The 22,149-nt window shown below is 40.2% G+C and overlaps 1 protein-coding gene across 1 annotated transcript; it reads right to left on the bottom strand.

Moving 5' to 3' along the window:
• Positions 1-4,465: 4,465 nt before the first annotated feature.
• On the bottom strand, positions 4,466-12,589 carry trim2b (tripartite motif containing 2b). Its single transcript, XM_046064951.1, has 13 exons — positions 12,491-12,589; positions 10,541-10,689; positions 9,447-9,627; positions 8,409-8,668; positions 8,191-8,329; positions 7,898-8,083; positions 7,403-7,598; positions 6,813-6,916; positions 6,502-6,669; positions 6,138-6,306; positions 5,593-5,663; positions 5,266-5,406; positions 4,466-5,155 (listed from the first exon to the last, which is right to left on the bottom strand). The coding sequence occupies exons 1-13, from the start codon at positions 12,587-12,589 to the stop codon at positions 5,003-5,005; spliced, it is 2,016 nt and encodes a 671-aa protein (XP_045920907.1). The 3' UTR covers positions 4,466-5,002.
• Positions 12,590-22,149: the final 9,560 nt, after the last annotated feature.

The raw sequence follows: 22,149 nt of genomic DNA on the forward strand, positions 1-22,149 counted from the left end.
TGTTGTTCACCCCGTCACCTACCTGGGGCTAAGAAATGTGCGTGGGGTCAGGATCAGAAACATCAGCATTGGGTGTGTTTGGCTGCTGTGCTTTGGATTGGTGGGTTTAACATTTATGTACCTGCCTGAGTACCCCATCATTCAATTGAGCTGCATTTTGGTCATTTCTATAATAGTGGTATCTTTTTGCAGCGTTTCTGTTGTCTGTGCTCTGATTCGTCCAGGGCCAGGGGGAGGAGTCAGGGAAAAGGAGCGGGTTGACCAAACAAAGCAGAGGGCTTTCCACACCATCGCAGCCATAACTGGAGTGCTGTGGTTGTGGTTTGTAGGGCTTCTTGTTTCTGCTGCTCTTAATTCCTCAACACAGCTGAGCGACAATGTTGGCTGTGTGGTGACGACATGTACAAGCCGGTTTAATCTGCCCAGCAGTTTGGTGTCACCTCTGCTGTATCTACTCAGGGCAGGAAAAGTGTCATGTTGCTGTTCTAATAATGAGTAAAGACATGGATTGGATTTCACTTGGGCAACGTAAATTTGAGTATCAGATCATCAACATTACCTTTTCAACTGACATTTACATAATTGATTTTTTTTTACAGTGCAAACATTGTCAGTGAACTATGAGAGCAAACAGAAACACAACATTCAATAACAAAATAATCGTTCAATAATCATAATCAAGGTAAAATGCTCAATTAATTGTGATTTTGATTTCAGGTGAAATCGTCTAGCCCTATCATCATTGCACATGATTTGGACTAAATTCCTTCAACAGCAATTGCTGAGAAACTAGTTCTGGTATTTTTGAATTGAATGCAAGATTAGAGACTGGTCACTTATTCACACTGGAGTAAGATGTGTTTTTTTCAGGTAGCGGTGTGGGAGGCAGATAGTTGGCCAAGAAACCAACACCTATTTAGACACTGTTTCAAGAGAAATAGTCTCAAAATGTATATGAACTTTGAGTTTTGTTTACAAAACAATTAATGATCACCTGATTAAATTTGGTTTGTTTCCTTAACGCTGTAGAAAACTGGTATTTCCATTTCACTTTGCTGCGGGGGTGGGGGTTAGGGGTCAGTGTACATGTATGACTTGGTGACTTCAGAAACAACAATGCTGCCCCTTAATATGAAAGAATCTGGCAGGCCCCAAATCTACCAATGTAAACATACAAATATTTGCAAAAAATATTGCGTTTTTACAAAACCAAACCACAACAAATGGCTGCCATTTAGGAATCAATGCTTTATTTCAATGTTGAGTGTGTGTGAATATTAAAGAGATGGTCCACACCAGTGAACAGACATGACAGATAGTACATACAGAGAGAGAAAGAGCAAGCAAGTGACACTGTAAGAAATGGATCTGTATTTTAAGAGCTGTGCTCCAAACAACTACATATCCGTTTGAGGATAAAATAAAATTGATGCAAAGAGACAGTGATACACACCCAAGCCACACGTGTAATTATTTGTAATGACAAATGTTTAAAATGTTTCTGTTGTGTTAAGACATTTTGAGATTTATTTTGAATTGGGACATTTTCAGAACAAAAGTTCCCTCAAATTGATGCGTTGTCTACAAATGAGTTATTTTTTTGAAGTGGTTATTAGCTTAGTCTTACTTATGTTTGCAGTACATTTTAAATCAAGATCATTGAGAAGGCAATCCCTTACCAACTTTAAAACAACATTCATATGCAAAACTAACTTTAAGGCTGAAGCTCCATCAAACAAGGCCCACATTACTTTAAGAAGGAAACAACCTGATTTTCTTGAAACAATCAATAGTGCTATCAATATCCAATATCCTTCTCCCAGCTCACTATTGCTGAGAAAAACTGGATATTTAGCAGCAATTTGGGCGCTTAAACAAAGTCAGAGAATGTACTTTTACCAGAATGACAATCGGCACAATCAAAGAAACAATATTCAGATATATATCATTGGCTACAATTGAGTTGTCTTATAACTAGTTGCACCATTTTGCATGTAGTGGTTTTTAAGCTTGGTCATTGTACTGTACTGTATTCTTACCTACAGATAACTTTTATTAGCTTTGTGCTAATAGTGGCCATTGGTTTCAATCAGAAATGCTAAATGTTAACAAGCTGTTTTTGCTAACTGGTTAACTGGATTATTTTCCCTCCACATCATGCTTACTGTCATTTGTCAAATAAATATTTAATAATAACCTTAAATGCTGATTTTTCCACTCCCAACAGTCAATATAAAATGTATCAAATCCCAACAATCATATTTTGATTCAACATAACAGATAAAAGGTACAAAAAGAAGAAATATAATGGGCACTTAAGAATTTCAATGCACACTGTGGAACACAATCAAATGGCAAGATAGAAAGATTAAAATAAATAAATAAATAAATAAATAAATAGAAGTAATAACTTACATAAAATTTGCTAAAAACATTTCATCAGATGTGATCATAGTATGTCGTTATTATTGATTATTGTTGTTTCTTCCTGTTTCAATAGACTGATAGACATCATGTAAATAATTGAAAGGACACCACTTTATCTACCACAAGCATCTGTCAGTCGACAAAGATGTTTTCTGTATATTAACAATAAAGGTCAAAACTGTTAAGTTGAATGCTGATGTGAGTAACTTAAATGCTATTTAATAATTGATGTAAATGCTTTGTATTACTATTATTACTATCATATAGCACTTATGCAAAAGTAATTTGTAAATGCTTTGCAGTGTCACATTTGTCCCGAGTACTGTACTTAACATTACTGTAAATCACCTTAGGTGTGGGTGAAACGTTGGTGGGATGTAAAATGGGAGCTTGCGGTTCAGATCCGTCTTGGTTTGATGTCAACAATCACATAATACACATGCATGCTTCTGGAACACTGAGGCATTGTTTTATGGGTGACGACAGAACATGTGGAATCGTACAGGCGAGCGACAGCACTTCTCAGAACTCTTAAACCATTAAACCAATCCATGGCAATGTTGAAGGATGTGCCAAATCCGTAGCGCCAGCAAGATCCGTTCTGCACATGTGCAAAAGTGGTTCTGTCAGTCAAAGAAGGTTATCACAAATCTGCCTGACAATGTATCAACACAAAGGAGGCTAACCCTAGCTGCTAGCTGAAGGGTTAGCCGGTCGATATGCAGACAATCGCTGACTTAGGTTTAGGCACCCCTGTGATGGTTAGGGTTAGGGTGAGGTGCTTTGGGAAGCTACTAGCGCTTCCGGTCTAGACAGGGTGTCTCATTCAGACGTATACGGACGCTGAAGGGTACCTTTTGCATGAAATAACGCTTGCTTAGCCTTTCTGAAAGCGTCAGTATTTGACGCCGTGAGATGAGAACAGACAGCAACACACGGATAATTATGAACAGGCACATTTGTAGTAACCTTCTTTGGCAGACAGGACCACTTTTTGCGCATGTGCAAAGTTCTTGCTGGTGGTACGGATTTGGCACTGACAGAATAAATCTGAACACTCACATTTCCTCCCCAGGCGTCTTGTTTTTCGCTACAGAGACAGCGAGCGGAAACGAGTGTGTAAAAATGTTACTGATTCCAAACTTGTTAATTGAATTGAACAATTTTACATGGTATTATTAAAGGTATTCTCACAAATATATAGGATAGATTTATAGACTTTTTTTTGTCATTGAAACAGATTTCTCAGGAAAAATAAATTAACACAAGCACGGATAGACAAAGTTGCCCATCAGAGCTACTGTGTCAATCAGACAAATGAATCAATCATTCAGACAATCAGAATCAGAGGCAAGCAATCACTTATAATGATGATCTATCGCTTAAGACTTGTAAAGAATACTAGCATATGGCAAGAAACAAAACAAACATTCCATATTCAGACAATCCTAATGTACAAGCAATGGACAACAGGCTAAAAGTGGCCCCTGTCATAGTCTAATAATGTTATTTTCATGACCATCAATGTGAGTGTTTTCAACACATCTCCGTTCAAAGATATAGTCAATCAAAATTTGGCGGGGCAAGGGCACCCTTTTTAGGTAATTCCTTGCTCCATATTTATTTGCACATTTGCTGCTGGGAGTTTCCCAGTACAACCAAAGTTATTTGCTCGAGGGCACCCTGTCGAGCTCTAAGAGTCAGTGTTAACTTCCAAATGTCATAGGGGAAATCTGTGGTAATGACCTGGAGAAACAAATGATCTGAAATCAAGACATTGACCACTTTTAGCTCACTAGCCATGATTTTGTCTATTAAATACAACATGAAAAGGCAGACTATTGAAAATGTTTAAACTTCCAATACATTCCCTCCAAAACACACGCTTTTATTTATTCATTCATGCCTTTCATACTTCTTTGATCCCTTTATCCATCCTTCATTCCATGATGGGTTTAGGAAGCAGTGGTTTACCAAAAACTTTTTCCTTTCCTTTCCTTCTTGCAACATTTATTTGTTCTTCCTTTCTGTTTAAAGCCTTTTTTCATCCACTTCTTCATTTTAATCCCAACCTGGGAGAAAGAGGGATTTGATGAACTTGACATCATGAGCCAGTCGTTGCATAACTGTTTTTAGTCCAGCCTTGCATCACTCCTGCATCCTGTTCTGTGATATTGCTCAGATTTTCATGAAGGCAGCAAATTCTTCCATCATCTGTTCCTCCTTATCTGCTATTATCCTCGTCCCTCTTTAGACTTTAAGATGTTGAGGTTCAATTTTTTCATTTTTATCCCGCCATCCTATGCAATCCACTATTTCATTTTATGGTGATCTTACTTCCATCAAAGATGTCGAGATCATATTTTTATTGTGGTCTAACGATGAAATGATGGATAATGCTTATTCTTTACTGCTTCCTCTTTTCTATCCATCCCGTCTTCCATTGTTACAGGCAGCAGAGTTTCATGCAATAATTCCTAGAATTTGACATCGTGCACCTTATTCCTCCACGTCAACAACTGCTCCCTCCATCTTTCTCTCCTTCCTATGCTTCGTTTCTCTAAACAAGCCTCCATCATTGTAGGTAGCGATAGACTTTGAAGCAGTGGTTGCCAGAGTCGGCCACAACCACATGTCCATCTGAGGTCAGAGCCATTCCTTGGGGTCCGTATAGAGGGTCCGCTGACGTGTTGATGTAGGATAGGAAGGAGCCGCTACCGTCAAACACCTGGAAATGTTGAAGCAGAGAGAGAAAATGTATTTTGATAATTGCAAAAAGTCCCAAGAAGGGGCTTCTTTTCATTACAGGTCGACAAGTACTGCACAGCACTGTTGTACCTGTATTCTGCTGTTGCCCCAATCAGCTACGATGATGTTCCCATTAATGTCCACAGCTACACCAGTGGGAGCATTGAACTGGCCGTTTCCCTCACCGTTAGAGCCAAATTTCAACACAAGCTCTCCCTCTGGGGTGAAAACCTGAACCGAACAGAAAAACAGAAATATATCAGGATCCATATTCATGTGATGTGTCCTGTTAATGTGTCCTTAAGCAACAAATGAAATATCTACCTATTCACCTGGATAACACTTGTCTAAAGTTTTCATTTCATTCCAAATAGAGCAAAGGATATATGTGTTTATGTTCAGTCAATAAGGCTTTACCTTGACAGAGTGATTGTGGAAGTCAGTCACGATAATCTCATTGTTCTTGTTCACTGCTGCAAAGTGCGGACCTTCAGGACAGTGGCACAGAAACAATAAAAACAGGTTGTACTTTAAGTGCTTCCGCTAGCACTTTCACGTACGCTTTCAGTACTTAGTGTGCACTTCATCTTATATTTGAACTCATTTCACAGCTTATAGGTAACACTTTAAATGTTTTTACTGATTACACGTAATTCAACACTTCAACTGTGTGAGCAATTCAACTGGCACTCAGTAATTAGACAGTGACTTCAATGGGCACTTCACCTGCTTTCAAAGCTTGCACTTAATCTCACAATTTAACTGTTTTTAGTCATCACACTTTAAATGGTATACCAGCTGGTGTAAGTGCTTACATTTAACATGTAACTGCTTTCAGTGATAACACTTCATCTAAGACTTACACTTACACTGACACTTTGGGCGTGGTTGTATACTGACTTATTCTTGCTGCTTTTTTATTCATTTCTGGACAGTCTCTTTCTGTGAACAAATCTACCTACCTGCAAATTGCTTGTCACCGGTGCCTCGACTACCAAACTTGGTGATGAGCTTGCCCGTCAGCTGGAAGATGAAGACAGTGCAAGCTTTGTTGTCAACCACGATCACATGACCGTTTTGGTCGACGGACACTCCCTTTGGCCCCATAAGCCTCCCAGAGCCAAGCTTCGCCTAATGGACGCCAAATACAAGCAGCAAGAAGAAAGAACAATTAAACAAAACACAAAAAAATTGCTTTTTTGCATTAGAAAATCTACCAGACAGGTTAAATATGGTTTATTCTTCTAAACTGATTCTTAATTAAATCAAATGAAACAAAATATATAAACAGTAAACCTTTATCCCTTAAAACCAAAAGGCACCTACCTTGAACTTGCCCTCACAGGAGAAGATGCTGACCCACTTGTTGTCGTAGTCGGCAATGATGATGTCACCGCTGGGGTGCACGGCTACGCCCGTAGGACGCTGCAGTTGTCCCGGAGATCGTCCCCGCACCCCAAAACGACTCTTGAATTCACCCTCGTTGGAGAAAATCTGAAGTGGGGAGACATGTGAGGACCCTTGTATGCATACTTTAGCTTCTAAATCAACAACTAAATTTACCTTTAACCTTAAAACCAATTTGAACTCTCAGACAGCCATAAGAAGAAATGAGGACCGGACAAAGTATGATATACCTGGACACACTGATTGTTGCTGTCAGCAATCAGGATCCTTCCGCTGGAAGAGGCAGCCACTCCTTGAAGGTTTGTGAACTCTCCTTTATTCCTCCCCTTCGTTCCTGCAGAGAACAGGAAAAATGAAATAAATTTCAAGCATCTGCTCTGGCTGTCATTTTTCTGTTAGACATGTTAATTGTGGGTGTACAGTAATATTGGTTTCATCTGTAATTTTTGCACCAACCTTTGTCCTACACATGGTCAGACTGCTGAGGCTTTAACTGCCTCAGTTCCTTGAAATCATGGTTTGGACTGGGCCGACTGGTCAGGTAAGCCACTTTTAGTTAAGACCTTTTTGAATTGAATTATTATTTCATTGTGAGGATAATAAACCCTTGAACCCTAGGCATTTTCACACCTATCACTTCCCTTTTTTTGTTATAGTATAGCAATGAACACAAATCCAAGCATCAAAATATCTATATATTCTTTTGAGAAATTATGCATGTTATATCTTTTATAATACCTTTAGCTTCAATAGCTGTAATAATTGAATCACCCAAATCTCCTGGTTTATCTGCATTATTCTCCTCAGATGAACGTCTCACCGATTCTGAAGATGAGGTCATCCTCAATAGGGTTCTGGGTTTTGCGTCGTGGGGTGCCCAGGGCGCTGCTGGCCCTTTTGGAGCCCTTTTTCTTCTGGCCAGGGGACTTCCCTCGTCTCTTTGCCCCCTCAGAGGAGCCGGTGGACGGGGTGGCATAGGCTGCTGAGTTGGTTGCTGTGGTGGTGGAGGGGGAAACCTGGAGAGACAACGATGGAGGGGGAATACATTGCATACAAGAATTAATTTTAGATGTTTCAGTTCATGTGCATGTACCATGAAACTATATAGTACATCTTTTCCCAAGCTTGTTGTTGTGACCACACATGGGGTAGGCTCATTTTAATGAAGTCAATTTTTTCAAAGTTTCATTTCAATTACAAAACTTGTTAAAAACCTTTACGTTGACTTGACATGGGAATTCGGCCCATAGTTGTTCAAGTGTTGACCAAGTTGAAAGTAAACATTTACCCTTGTTCTTTTATCACTCACACACACCTCTACTTCTGCCTCTAGGACCCTGCTGACAGTCAGTTTGAAGGGGCTTCCTTTGATGTGTTGGTCATAGAGACGGAGAGCCAATGAGAAGTCGCCTTCCTTCGGCACTATGTACACAAACTCATATGTCCCATTCTTGTGGTCCACTATTTCACCGTCCACTATGCTGCCATCTGGGGTGAATACCTGGAATAACACACAGGTAATGTTAAGTCATTGTTTGTGAATTTGTACACAGAATTGCACATTTTGCAATATTGCATATTTTATTTGAGAGGGGGCATAAAATGAACCTCAGCTGAAAGAATTGCGTTGCCACTCTTGCAGGCTCCTCCTGACTTATCTCTTGTCACTATGGTGACAGAGGCAGGATGTCCCACAACGCACTGCTCCAGGCCCACGCCCATGGCTTCGCTCTGGCTTGCAACCGCACTGTAGAAGCGGAGGAAGACAAGGTTGAAGAGGGTGGAACACATGGTTTTTAATGCAAAAATTGTTTTTAAGGTCTCACCTGGTCGTGACGATGGTCCCCAGGTTGTGTATGGACTTCCTTAGCCCGTCTGTCTCCATCACCAGATCCAGCTGATCGTTCTCCTCAGGCTGGCACGGCATGCCGAGGCCAGCTAGCTCCACAAGCTTCTCCTGCAGCTCTCGCTCCAACTGCAGGCTAGCCACGCATGCCTCCCCAGCCAGAACCTCCTCAGTCTGAGTACAGGATGCCATGATGTTTCCCTCTCCTCGGATCAGGCTGTCCACCTGGGCCTGGAGGACCTGGAGACAAATGATAGATAGTACTGTTGTAGTACTCAAGACCGGTCTTAAGACCACTTTTGATGGTCTTGGTCTTGTCCCGGACTTGACCGCATTTGTCTCGGTCTTGTCTCGGTCTCGGACATTGAGGACTCTGGATTTTATTTCAAGACCAGTCAAGACCATAACTTTGGGAATATCAATAAATAGCTTTTGCATTGTCTGATTTATTTGTTAACATTCTAACTTTGATGTAAAACGTGTTGCTTCAAATGCAACCAATAACCCTAATTAAAAATCTGTTGTTCCCGTTAACGACTGTCACCCTTCCCCGCGATGGTGAACATGGAAAAGGAGTGTTGAATAAAGATGCTTACGTTGATTTCAGCTCTAAGTGTTTGTATGTGGGCGTTTTAATGGGAATGTGGATCTTTCAGATCAATTTGAGAAGTACCTATGATCTCGTTCCACATTTGATTGTGTCATCTAATGTGGGGAACTGGTCTTGGTCGTGACTCGGTCTCGCCCTCCCTTGGTGTTGGTCTCAACTTGGTCTCAGCCCCTAAAAGTCTTGGTCTTGTCTCGGGCTCTATAAACTCTGGTCTTGGTCTTGACTTGGTCTCGGTTTGTGCTGTCTTGACTGCAACACTAATAGATGTGTCTGAAGTTTTCTATTTTGTAAAGTAGCCCAGTGTCAAGAGAGGCTCTACTTTTATAACCATAAAAGATTCTTCATTCTGAAACTTTGCCAGACAACCAAAATCAACCGACCCTTTCAAACGTGAAAGCATGTACGCACCTTCTGTTTGAGTCCATATGTGACCTCTAGCTCCATCAGCAGGACACTCTTCCGCACATCCAGCTGCTTGTGCAGGTCCTCGAAGCTCGACTGGATGTCTTCTTCAATGGAAGCTCTCTGATTGGTCAGCTGTTGGAGGATCTCCTTAACGAAGGACAGGGCGTCTGAAATCTGAGGGAGCCTGGAGAGATAGAGGGAATGGGGATTCAACGGTGAAGCCAAAACCTTTAATTTCTTTCTATGTTTCTCATTCATTTGAAAAACAATATCAACACGGTGCACACCTAGGAATACTCTGTAATCCTGTTTGCCATATTAAATGTTCATATGTTAATGATTTCCTTTATTTCTGAATTAAAATGTCAGTGTTTCCCTCTGACCTCTGCATCCTGATAAATCGCTAATGAGAATGCAAGACACGCTGTGAAGGTGTTTGTCTTACTGTGTGCTTGATCGTTATCTAGGGGCACCAAGTCCAAAAACACATCAGTTGTTAAACTCTTGGCCATTGTGTGCTTGATGCTCCATGGTCCTGCATTTCCCTGCCTGTCCACCAGATGTCAGATTCTCCTGTTCACTCCATTAACTGTCTCTCATTAGTTACTTGTGCCGCTCTATTCCCTGTGTGTCCTTATGCTGTGGTGGAATGTAATTAAGTACATTTTGAGTTTAGAGGTACTTGTACTTTACTCGAGCATTTACCTTTTATGTGATTCCAATACATTTCAGAGTGAATCATTTATAGTCCTCTCTGATTCCTACATAATTTTAATATCAAAAGTTAGTTACATTGCAGATTGAGATTTTGTATACAAAACAACACTCCTTTGCGTCGAAAGGAGCCAGTTGAGGAGTTTTAGGCATTTGTTTAATCATAGATCCCCTACAGGATATATGTACAAATTAAACCACCAAAATATTAAACTGTAGACATAACAGTGACATTACAATTATTATAAATGTCATACATGAGTTAAAGGCAGCATAAAGAAAACAAAACCAAGCATCTCTTTACGATTTACATTACCATATTATCCTGATTACAAAAATACAGTCTTTCAGTTTGTCTTAACCACATTCACTGAGACCTCTACCTGTTCTGGACGGCCTCCAGCCTCTCCTGCAGGCTGCTGCGGTGCTTCTCCAGGACCTGGCTGAGGGGCACCTTAGGGTGCTCTTCATGGTCCGACACACAGTCCTCGCAAAGCGCACACTCACAGGCTGAACAGTACAGCTCTGCCACCTGCAGATGACAAGGTGAGCATCATATTTTTAAGATGTTTCTCTCTTTCTCGTACTTGTCAGTCTTGCTTGTCATGTGTAGCCAGTCAGTATAGTTAACTGTAACTAATGTATGAAATAAAGCAAGAATATAGCTCATATACAAAGGTCAGGTTTGGATCACAAGTTAAGTTAACAATTTTGGGAAATACGCTCATTTGTTTTTTTGCTGAGAGTTAGATAACAAGATCACTAAGATTCTGTTGTGGTAAGTTGTTAAGTACAGTTACGTTGCTGGACACCAGGATTTGCAATTTCACCTCCTGGACACACAATGACTTCCTGGAGTCTTGATGTCAATTGAGGGTGCCAGGTAACCAGCTGAGACAGAAAATCATGGCGCCCAAATAGTCAGGTACATAACCTCTGTAAAACAGCAACCCATTGTTTTTACTCTTTGGTTTTCATATGGATTAAATAAACCAGATATAGTAAGTTAATTAGTGAGCTTTAGAGGTTCTGGTAGGCAGATTTTGTTAAATTTGGACAGTTTCCTGTGTTAATGCTAAGTTAATGCTTTAGCATACAAACATGACACACAGCGCATGCTGGCTGACCGAATACTGTGTGTGGAGCAGACAAGTCCATCAGGACCAAAACCTCTCGCCACAAAAACACTCCTTCCCATCTGCAACTAGCCTCATTAACAACTGACACCCCCCCCCTTGCAAATGATAGGAATGTTTCTGCACATGTAAATATTATTTCATTTCATATCACGCACAAACCTGGCACACTGCACATATTTGTTGTCAATTGTTAATCTTTGTTGTTGTATATTTTTATATTGTCAATTTATATTGTATATGTACACAATACCGTTGCAACACGTCTTTCCTCTGCAAATAGTTGTATTATTTTTCTCTATTCTCTTATTATTCTTATATAACGTGCATTGTCTAATCCATATTTATATATTTCCATATTTATTTATGTCAACTGTATGTTTGTCTACGTGTAGCACATTATCACCAAAGCAAATTCCTTGTATGTGTAAAACACTACTTGGCCTTAAAGCTCCTTCTGATTCTGATTCGTCTGATACTGATTCAGTGCCAAAATAATAAAAGTTAAATGGTTTAGGTGGCAACAAATTCTTCTCATTGCACTGAAATGCAAGGTTGTGGCAGAGTTCTGCTACCCAAAACAAACTCAACAGGTTCAGAAAGAGTTCCAGGTGGTTTGATTGTTTAAGGCTTTGCCTTGAGTCAGGTTCAAATTTGGTTTTCAAATGTAATTTCAAATGTCTTTTTTGCTCTGACTGACTCTACATGAATCTGACATGCTTGCATGTCATATGGTGCAAAAGGATATTCTATCCCCAGTAGGAAGAGGAAAGTGATTAAATGCAGCCAGTACGTGTAGCTTACTGTCTGCAATGGTAGAAGTATAGCAAACCGTTTCATTATAAAGGGTTTCCAGTCTGGTTCAGTAGGGTAAAAACTTGTGTAGGTAGGGTGTGGGTTCTTTTGCCCTGTGCAGAACACAATGTCAGGTAGCAAACAATCATCTTTTTGTGCTAACTCAAGTTCTGATAGTTGGATTTTTGAAAAGACGTGAATGGAAAATTACTTTCAAGGTTTTGGTTACTGATGCATGTATTAGTTTGATTGTCGTGTGTTTTGAATTGTTTACATGCTCACAAACCTTGAGCGTGATATAAGGGATCTATACAGGGTATTCACAGGTCATGACTGTACAGAGTTTCTGGAGAGAAAAATGAGAATACAGAACAATGAGCCCCTTGTGTGCTGCATTCCTACCTTCCCTGCATGTTGCGGGCAGGCGTTTTTGCCGGGCGGAGCCTCCAGGACGGTGCACTCCTCACTGCTGCTATCTGGGGAGTGTTGGTGGGCCTCCATCAGCGAGAGGCAGCCTGGTGGGTGTGAACCTCCGAACACACCCCTTATTCCACACTGAAGCCAGGGGAAGGGGCTAGATGTTCAGATACAAGGTTTCCTACTGTCTGTATTGTTTGCTTTTGTAAACTCGTTGTTTCACACTTTATTCCATTGTCCATGCAAAAGGAAGGGGCAAAACATTCAAATGAACTCCTTATGAAAACTCTTGGCACATGTTGGATCTTGGGAGAGGCACGGCTTTTGCTGTCAACGTAATTTTTCTCTGCAGCCAAGAGGAGGGGATAGACATTCAGACACGCTCCTTTCTGAAGCCTGCAGTCAAATCTGAGGGAATAAACCTCCACAAACTGCCTTGCTTGCAGGACTTTTCCGCACTCAGAAAAAGAGTGCTGAAAAATCAAATGTACACTTTTGTCTGAGCTGTCATTTCTTGATCTCTCTGCAGCAAGAAGAAAGGGGGGCTTACATTTCAGACATGGCCTTTGTTTGAGCCTGCAGTCAGTCAAACTCAGTGTACTTTATTCCATTACATTCCTGTTGGTTAAAAGAGGTTCCAGGCATCCAAAGCGCTACTGATTTTCCATTTAAAAGGTCCTTCTGCTTCCTTTTATTGTCTCTTCCCAGAGCAATATATTTCTCTTGAAACACAAAAATGTCAATCCTCTTTAGGTCTGATTTTGTGTTCATTTAATTCACAGAGGGTTCAAACTGAGGACAGCCTCCATGAGTCCTGGGGAGAAAAGAGAGGCATGAGGATTAGGTGGAAAAGTAGATAAACATGTTGGGGAAAAAACTTCTGCTCTTTACTCTTGGCTGTGTACATCAGTTTAATGATTTAAGGTAGTATTTGCTGTTTGTTCTGGAGAATTTACTGTGCACAATGGGACAGGAAAAGGTGAGATATCTAAAATGTTTACATAATTCTGGATGTTGTTAATTTATGATGCATGTAAAAGTGAAATAAAATACACAACCAGGTAGTTGAGGTTCATTTTCAAATGTAGTTTCTAGGGCTGTCCCCGACTAAGGATTTATATAGTCGAATCAAAATTCACTCGCGGCGATCGGGGACACACGGTAGCTCCACTTTAATCTTGAGCAGCTGCAGATCTGCAGTCTCTATTCATTCAACTTACACTGATACACTAAATTTCCAGCTACTGAGTCTTCTTGATGACCCTTTTCTCTCTCTCGCCTGTCATTCACTGGTCTTGTGTGAGTTTTTCGTGCATTCCATGCTGCTGACAACTACATGCACGTCGTTGTTCCTCGCGGGTCTATTTCAAGCAGCCGGCTATTTAAAAACAATAAAATATTCTTTCTGTGGTTCATCAACAGTGATAAATTATCCGAAAGTCCCGCGAGGGGCGAACAACTCTGCACAACACTAGTGAAGCTGGGGCTCCGTGTCTTCAGCAACTGTTCCTCTTCTGCCACCACACACACGCACTGACGACCCAGGGTTAGGGTTACAATTTTGGATTTCTTTACGCACTTTAAAAACATTTATTGAAAGTTTATTTACAGCATTAAACATTGAAATGTATTTTTTAATAGGCTTTATATTAATTTATTGGGAGAAAACTGGTAGTTCTATGTAAAATCAGACTTTGAGCACCCCCATATCGCCAAAGTGCCATGATCCTTGTTTCGCTGCGAAGCTTTGAATGTGAGATTGACGGTCGAATCAGTCTCCGCCCATCGAAGCATCGAGTCTTCGACTATTGGGGGTCAGCCCAAGTAGTACTGTATCACTATGAAAGGTCAGTGTGTCTAAAGTTGCAGTTCTTTTAAACACCACTAGATGGTACTCCAAGAGAACTCTGACTGTATTGAAGGGAATGGGAAAACCCCCAACCTGTATTTCCTCCAGGGTGTTTCCCTTAACTGACTGTTGTCTAATGTCGAGATCAGACTACATAATGTTTGTCATTGATTCTTGCTGTGACTTGGCTTAGAGACACAGAAGACTATACATTGGACCTCAACACGCAAACATTCCCAGTCTTCTCCACTATAGGAATTCCCATATGTTCCTTCCAGGTGGTGCAGTAGATCTCCTCACACCCCTAATTAATTCCCAAATGGTATATTCCGTAGTGGGGAACATGTGCAGCAGGTACAGGAAAAGATGGTACGATCCACATATGGGAGGGGGGGGTAGGAGAGCTGTGCAGCATGAAGGACCAACAGTGAGACGTGAACAAAGAGTAAGATGCTAACACAGCGCTTCTAGGAGCTGTAATGTAGGTCACAGAAATGTCTTCAAAGTGACGGAAAGAGGGAGAGAGAGATGGGAGTGAGGCTGTGGTTTCCACGGCAACAGACTGCATGGGGAGGGGTGAAGAAGAGGTACAACAAAAAGAGAAGTAGTCAGGGGCCCTTTACTCCTAAAATCCTATATTTAACAGTCTGTGTGCTTCACAGAGCATAACGATGAGCGACACACAGATGATGTGGGATCAGTATGAACACCGAAAACCTGCCTCATCTGGACCACATGGAGCCTGAGACATGTGTCTGACAGGTCAAACAGGAAGGAGAAAAAGAAATAGCCTGATTAATTAAAGTCAACTTTAGCTGAAATGTACGCTGCACTGGACACATTCTGCAGAAGTGCTCATTACAGATGTGGGGCTGAGAGGGGGAAATAAGTCACTCAATTAAATAAAACATTTTAATTTAAATTTTTACTGCGTTTTTGTGTGTGTGTGTGTGTGTGTGTATTGTTTTTTTTTGTGCAACCCAATGCAACTACTCAGCAATAAAGTCTGCCTTTATATATAATGAAATATAATATAATGTTCAGTTTTGAACATTTAACTATGTATTTATTATTAAGTGTTGCTTTAACTGTTCTGCCTACCCAGTTTACAAACATTATGGTATTGGTATTGGGTTGCATTAGATTTTACAGGTGCACTTTAAATTACCTTGTTGTTAAATTGTGCTATACAAATAAACTTGCCTTGCCTTACCCTATAAAGTGGCCATTAAGACTATTTTTTTAAAATTTTTTCTTATGTATTTTTTATTTGTCTATTTTATGGCTCACTAAAATACTAAAATAACATATTCAATTACATTACTGTTTAAAAATGGTAAATAATAAATACAGATTATAATTATAATGTTGTTAAAGGTGGTTAAAAATGTTAAATGTCTTCTATGCACATCACAGTCCCATTTGTTTTCTTTCTCTTTGAGATTGCTGTAACTTCACTACAGGCTAGAGTCATTAAAAACACAGATAAGAGCATAAATGTAGAAGTTATGATGAAGCTCTGCTGTGTGAATGTTGGGTGAATAACTTCTGATGACAGACAGGTAGTCTCTGATGTCTGCCTGTCTGTCATTCTCCTCTCCATCTTATCCGTTGTGCCTTTTATTCCTGGTTTCGTGCTTCATGTCTCTCTTCCAGTCTGTGTTATTACAATATCTGTGTGTAAAATATGATCTGAATATTCTTATGAATAATTTATACAGGGGAGGGATTATGGATATGAGTTCCCTGTGATCTTGTACATAATCCTGTTTTAACACCTCCTCCCCCCAAGTATTCTGCTCAGACTACACAACCTTTCCGACATGAACGTAGTCTAACACAGACAAACACACACTTTACGTCTGTCTGACACACACAAGCTTATCACACACACACAAAGATAACTTATTTTCTCTGATATTTTCTGTTTTGATTTCATTCTCTAATGCAAATAACATATAATCTTATTTTTTTTCAGACAGACAAATATTTATTTACACAAAGACATGCAGGGATTCTCTGCAGTACAGTGCTGCAATGGATTACGGGGCGACAGTGAGGCTCTATTTGCAGGGTGTGTGAGTGTGTGTGTGTTGTGTGTGTGTGTGTGTGAGTGTGTGTGTGTGTGTGTGTGTGTGTGTGTGTGTGTGTGTGTGTGTGTGTGTTTTTGGGCCTTGTGACACTGGTGACTGTTTGTAACTGTCACTTACAGAGAGCGAGACAAATGAACACTCTCTTTCTTTCTCTCTCTACAGAATATAAATTCATCTATTCGTCTATATTTTGAATTGATGTGTATGTTATGTGGCATCAAAGAGATATTTGCTGCCCATTGTGTGGTTGAGTTTGTTGAGGGTCTGTAAGTCCAAGCATAAGTTTATATGTGTCTGTGTGTACTTGTGTTTTGGACAAATTTGAGTCCTCCATTTCTAGACTGGATGCACATTGCTTTCACACCTATGAGGGATTGACAGGAAACAATGCAGCATGTAATGCAGTATAATTTATAACCCTAACCCCATAACAAAGGCTGATCATGCTTTTTCGGTAGTGGCCCCAAGGTTGTGGAATGAACTTCCCATTTTCATTAAATCATCCCCAACCACTGAGACCTTTAAGTCTCGTCTGAAAACGCATTTTTATTCTTTGGTTTTCGACTCAGTCTAGGGACATTCATCATTCACTGTCCTGGTTGCTGCATGTTTCTGTTTATGGCTGCATGCTTCAAAATTGTAGCATGTTTTATAATCGTAATTCCGTCTTTATCCGTTTAAGAAATATATATTTTTGTTGTTTTAATTGCATAACTTTGTACAGTACTTTGTTCAACAGTGGTTGTTTTTGAATGTGCTTGATAAATAAATTAACTTGACTTGACTGTTGGATACTTTCATAAACTTGTCTCTTGCTAGTTTCTCCAAAGTTACCCACCCCAGCTTTAAAAGCGTTCAACTACAGAAACATTAGGCGGCTTTTATTGTGAAGCAGTCGCAGAAAAGGCAAAGTATGTCATTGAGTTTGGCACAGGATGCAATCATTCATCAAAAATACATCTTTCAATTTTTTTTACTCAGAGGATAATTGTTTTATTTTTGCAAGGGAGTAAAAGAAGAGTGAGGAGCAGCCACAGTGAGCTGTTAGATGAACAGCTGCAGGTGACAGGCTGCACAACTCCTGCTGTTGCGTGGAAAACTACTGTCATGTGAAATCAGACCAAGCTCGGTACACGATAGAAAAAGACTGATAATTGGAGAACTTCTTGAATCTTATCTTATTAAAACAATGTCAGTTTGTTTAGCTGCACTGTACACAGGTGCACCATACTTATATTTTCATGGCTCACAGAACATAACACTAAATGAATCAAAACAAGGCAAAATGTAGATTTGCTGAAAACATTCATAGTATTTTATTCTCTGTTGCTTTCTCCTGTATTTTGTTGTTATCGTCTTGCTGCACATGACACTCTTTGATAAAGCCATAAAAATACTCTCAGACACTTTAAGTTAGTCAGAAGTACAATGTAAATATGCAATCCTCTGCACAGTCCGCTTGCATGTGACTACTTACTACTTTTGATGCAACCTTTTTCTTTTTTACATTTTCTGTTGTTTTCTTATATTTCTGATTCTGACTTCTTCAAAGAGCTGTCTGAGGGTTAATTCTTGGCTTTAGCCCTCACAGGCATGTTAAGTATAATATAAATAATAACGTGTGTATTTTTACTGCCCTGCCACATTGATGTGCCCAGTTTAATGTTCTCTGCAGATATGCTATAAAGTTCTGCTGGCTCTCAGCAGTGCAGGATTTATTCACTGAACCTTAATGTATTTCATTTTTATTGTACTGCAGCTATTAATTCATTGAGGGAAAGTCAACTGCTCTGTAGCTCTAAATGACAGAAATGCTCATACATGCAGCCTCAGTCCTGCTGGAGCCCTGCTGGAGCCCTGCTGGAGCCCTGCTGGAGCTTGCCGTGCTGAAAAACAACACAACACAAGTGGTTGGATTTGTCAATAAATGGTCTACTTAATAGTCTTTTTTGATCATTTAACCACTTTAGTCAAGATAAATATTTTACCATGACATTTGGTGGAAATATTTATGTTCCCCTCAGGATAAATTGTAATGAATTTAGTGCCATCATACTTAGTTTTATGGCAAAATACTATCAAACTAACGACATTCCCATCAGCCTCAGTTGCACGCAGTGTTAAGCGCTAGACAATTAGAAAATTCTACCTGCTAAACATCAGCATGCACAACATTGTGAGCTTGTTAGCATGCTGACGTTAGCGTTTAGAGCTTAAAGTCCAGCCTCACAAAGCTACTACTTTTGGTTGTGACCTGGTGTATCGATAAAGACAATAGACAAAAATCATATTTGGAATACTTTTCTGGTAATTTTGTACATACTCTTTGTGCTTCTTGTTGTGTGTTATGTGGGAGGAATGCAAAAAGGACAGGAGCAGACTGCAACGGACAGTCAGGACTGCAGAAAACATTATCGGTGCCAACCTGCCCTCCATTCAGGACTTTTCCATTTCCAGAGTCAGGAAACGGGCAGGAGACATCAGTGCAGATCCATCTTACCCCGGACACAATGTGTTCCAGCCTCTCCACTCTGGTAGGCGCTACAGAGCACTGTACGCCAAAACCAACAGACTCAGGAACACAAGCAATCACTCTGATGAACAGCTGATTTTTGACTCACAGTGTCAGGAACAATTCCTGTGCAATAACCCAGTAACTCTTCCTCTAATCAGCCACCTGTTTACTGGCTACCACTTATTTATTCATCATTCTCTATTTCAGAGCTGTTCTTACTGTTCATATTGTACATTGTATATTGCGTATGCTGTATACCAAATCCACCTACCTCACGTACATTACACTGCACCTAATACTTATTTATTCCAGCATCCTTTGCACTATGCTCCATCACACTGTGTACATGTGTACATGTATGTGTCTGTGCACCTGTATATCACATCCACCGCCGTCATGTACATAATAATATTAATATAAAATAAAAATATAAAAATAATTTACTCCTGCATCTTTTGCACTCTGCTCAATCAGAATAAATCAGAGTTAAACTGTAGAACCGTAAGAGTCAGACCAGTTCCTAAAGACCAGTTCCTGTGACGTCTCACACACACACACACACACACACACACACACACACACACACACACACACACACACATTGGTAATCTGACCTCTTTATCTTCATACAATATATTCCCATGGGAAGGTTCATGGTCACTCTGTCTCTCTGTTTCTATATTTCTTTCTGTCTTTCTGCAGGTCTCTGACCCGCTCTCTCTCCTTTGTAGCTGGTATTCTAGCTTATTCATTTTTCTTTTGGTGATGTGACAAATTAAAGATTTTAAAAGGGGTTTTACACTCCCAGAAACATTTTAGCATTGTACTTATGGTCCAGCGACTGGCTTACAGGATCTTAAGTACGTTACACAAATCACATGACCTTTAACACGTGGTAAACGTTGTGAAATGGTGGTAGTTTGATTAAGTTTAGGCAACAAAACTGCTTGGTTAGGTTTAGGAAAAGAACATGGTTTGGCTTAAAATAAGTTCACTCTTTATACGTCACCTGACTTCTTCTGTCATTATTGGTAGCGGCCTAACAAAGAATGTGAATATGGGTCATAGTAAACTGCTGCATAATCGACCCATACAGCTGTGAGGGTGGGCTGTTTAGACACTAGCTGGTGATCAAAGTGGAGAATTTATTGACTAGAGAGCCAGATATTTTAAGGATCATAGCTGGAGTTGGAGTTTTTTTGCACCTCTTTTTAGTCATTTTGCATTTCTTCATGGTGTTTTTCTTTTTTATATGCTTCTTTGTGCCTGTGGTCAATTTGCATCTCTTTATAATCGTTTGCATGACTTTCCAAAAAGAAATATTAACTGTAGCTTCATATAGAGGCTCTGGCCTAAGTGACCCAACGCTCTTTGGGACCCTGGGCTGTGTTTCTGGGATGTCTATTCAATAATCCATCCATAGCTGCAAAAAACAGGGGGGATCAGCCCAGTTTCGGTTTACAGAAGTGACGTACCTCATGTTACAGTTAGCACTCAGGATGCTAACGTGCAGGACATGCAGGCCTGATAGCACACACACACACACACACACACACACACACACACACACTAAAGCTGAGGTGGATCAGTCTGTGCCTGCGTTCATTAATTCATCCTCCATCCTCGTTCATCTTGTAATCTGTCCATCCTCATTTTCTCCATCTTTCCTCTCTCCACTCTTCCCTCCATCATCCCTCTCTCTCTTCTCAGGAAAGCACAGCATGCTACAGATGCTGCTGTCATCCCCAAACATTCCTCCATCCATCCATCCATCCATCAATCCATCCACCCATCCATCCACCCATCCCTCTGTCCTCTCACCTCCCCACCCAAAAAAAAGACAGCCAGCACTCACCATGTTGTCCTGAGACGCAGGCGATCAGTGTGTGTGTGTGTGTGTTTTCCAGCCTCAAGCCATCGCGTCATGATAGCATCTTGTTTGCTTCCTCTCCTCTCTGCTGTGTGTGTGTGTGTGGGAGGAGGGAGGATATCATCGTCACGGCAACACCAGCAGCTTGCAGCAGCAGCAGCAGCAGCAGCGGACTGAGGAGGGGGCGAAAGAGGGGGAGGGAGGGAGAGGGGGAGCATCCATCGGGCCTCGCTGCCGCATCCACCAATAATGGAGCAAGAGGAGGGAGAAAACGGACAGAGGTGATTGGCTCATCTGTGTGTCGGTTATATGGTGTGGGCGTATGTCTCTCTCTCTCTCTCTCTCTATTTATCCCAATATCTCTCTGTCTGATCATCTCACTTGTATCAATGCCTTAACTTCCATCACTGTTTCTATTTTTTTAAATTAAATAAAGAGCAATATAAAAAAAATAAATGAATTGTAAAATCATGTCTTTTTATTGTTCATTCGTTCAGATTTGGTGTTTATTTTGTGTGTTTTATATCACATTTTGGAATTTTTCTCCTCCTCACTTTACCCATTTTCTTATTTCAAACTCCTTGTTATTACTACAATTAATGAGACTATCCTCACCAGAAAAACGACAATATGGGTTGTTTGTGCAGCACATTATTACGACCTATATTTATGTTTATTATGGCAGTGACCTCTAGTGGCTGTCCAACGGTAGAAAAGGAGGAAGTCGGGTGACGTATCATAAATAGGCAGAAAGTTTGCATAAGGAGGCAGGACGGGGTGGTTGGATGCATCAAACCCTGGACTTACACATGTGAGAATGGTGTTTGTCAAGTGACTTAAATGATGTTCTTACTTTAACCCAAATCACAATGTTTCCCTAAACCTAACCAAAGTGTGATTTGGGTTTAGGGAAACTAACCCTTCACAATGTTAACCACACGCTTACATATAATGTAATGTAAATGCTCTGTGTTTGTATAGCGCCTTTCTAGTCTTTGCGACCACTCAAAGCGCTTTTACACTATTATACTATTTACACTATTATATCCAATTTTGTCATTAAGGTTGGAGGACTTGTTGCAATGTATTTTTAATTGTAGCCTACATATTATTTCACATACAGTAATACATACAAGAATATAGTTGATGCACAGTAAATATTACATTAATAATATTAAATTATTATTTTTTGCAATTCAAAAACTGGTAAACGCGGATGACTGCCAGGAACTAACATCTATAAAATAAATTCAAATATGTAAAAAATGCCTGACTTTCTAATGGGTTTAATAATGTTATGAATAACTGGGGGTAATA

The sequence above is a fragment of the Micropterus dolomieu genome, linkage group LG12, assembly GCF_021292245.1.
Source record: "Micropterus dolomieu isolate WLL.071019.BEF.003 ecotype Adirondacks linkage group LG12, ASM2129224v1, whole genome shotgun sequence".
NCBI classification, from domain to species: Eukaryota; Metazoa; Chordata; class Actinopteri; order Centrarchiformes; family Centrarchidae; genus Micropterus; species Micropterus dolomieu.

What these genes read in the sequence shown, in the direction of transcription:
- trim2b (XM_046064951.1), bottom strand. Translation starts at nt 12,589, where the DNA reads ATGGAGGCCCACCAACACTCCCCAGATAGCAGCAGTGAGGAGTGCACC. An exon ending in GGGACCATCGTCACGACCAG is followed by an intron (nt 8,330 to 8,408) that starts GTGAGACCTTAA and finishes CCGCTTCTACAG; the next exon opens with TGCGGTTGCAAGCCAGAGCG. An exon ending in TCCTAGAGGCAGAAGTAGAG is followed by an intron (nt 7,599 to 7,897) that starts GTGTGTGTGAGT and finishes TTGTCTCTCCAG; the next exon opens with GTTTCCCCCTCCACCACCAC.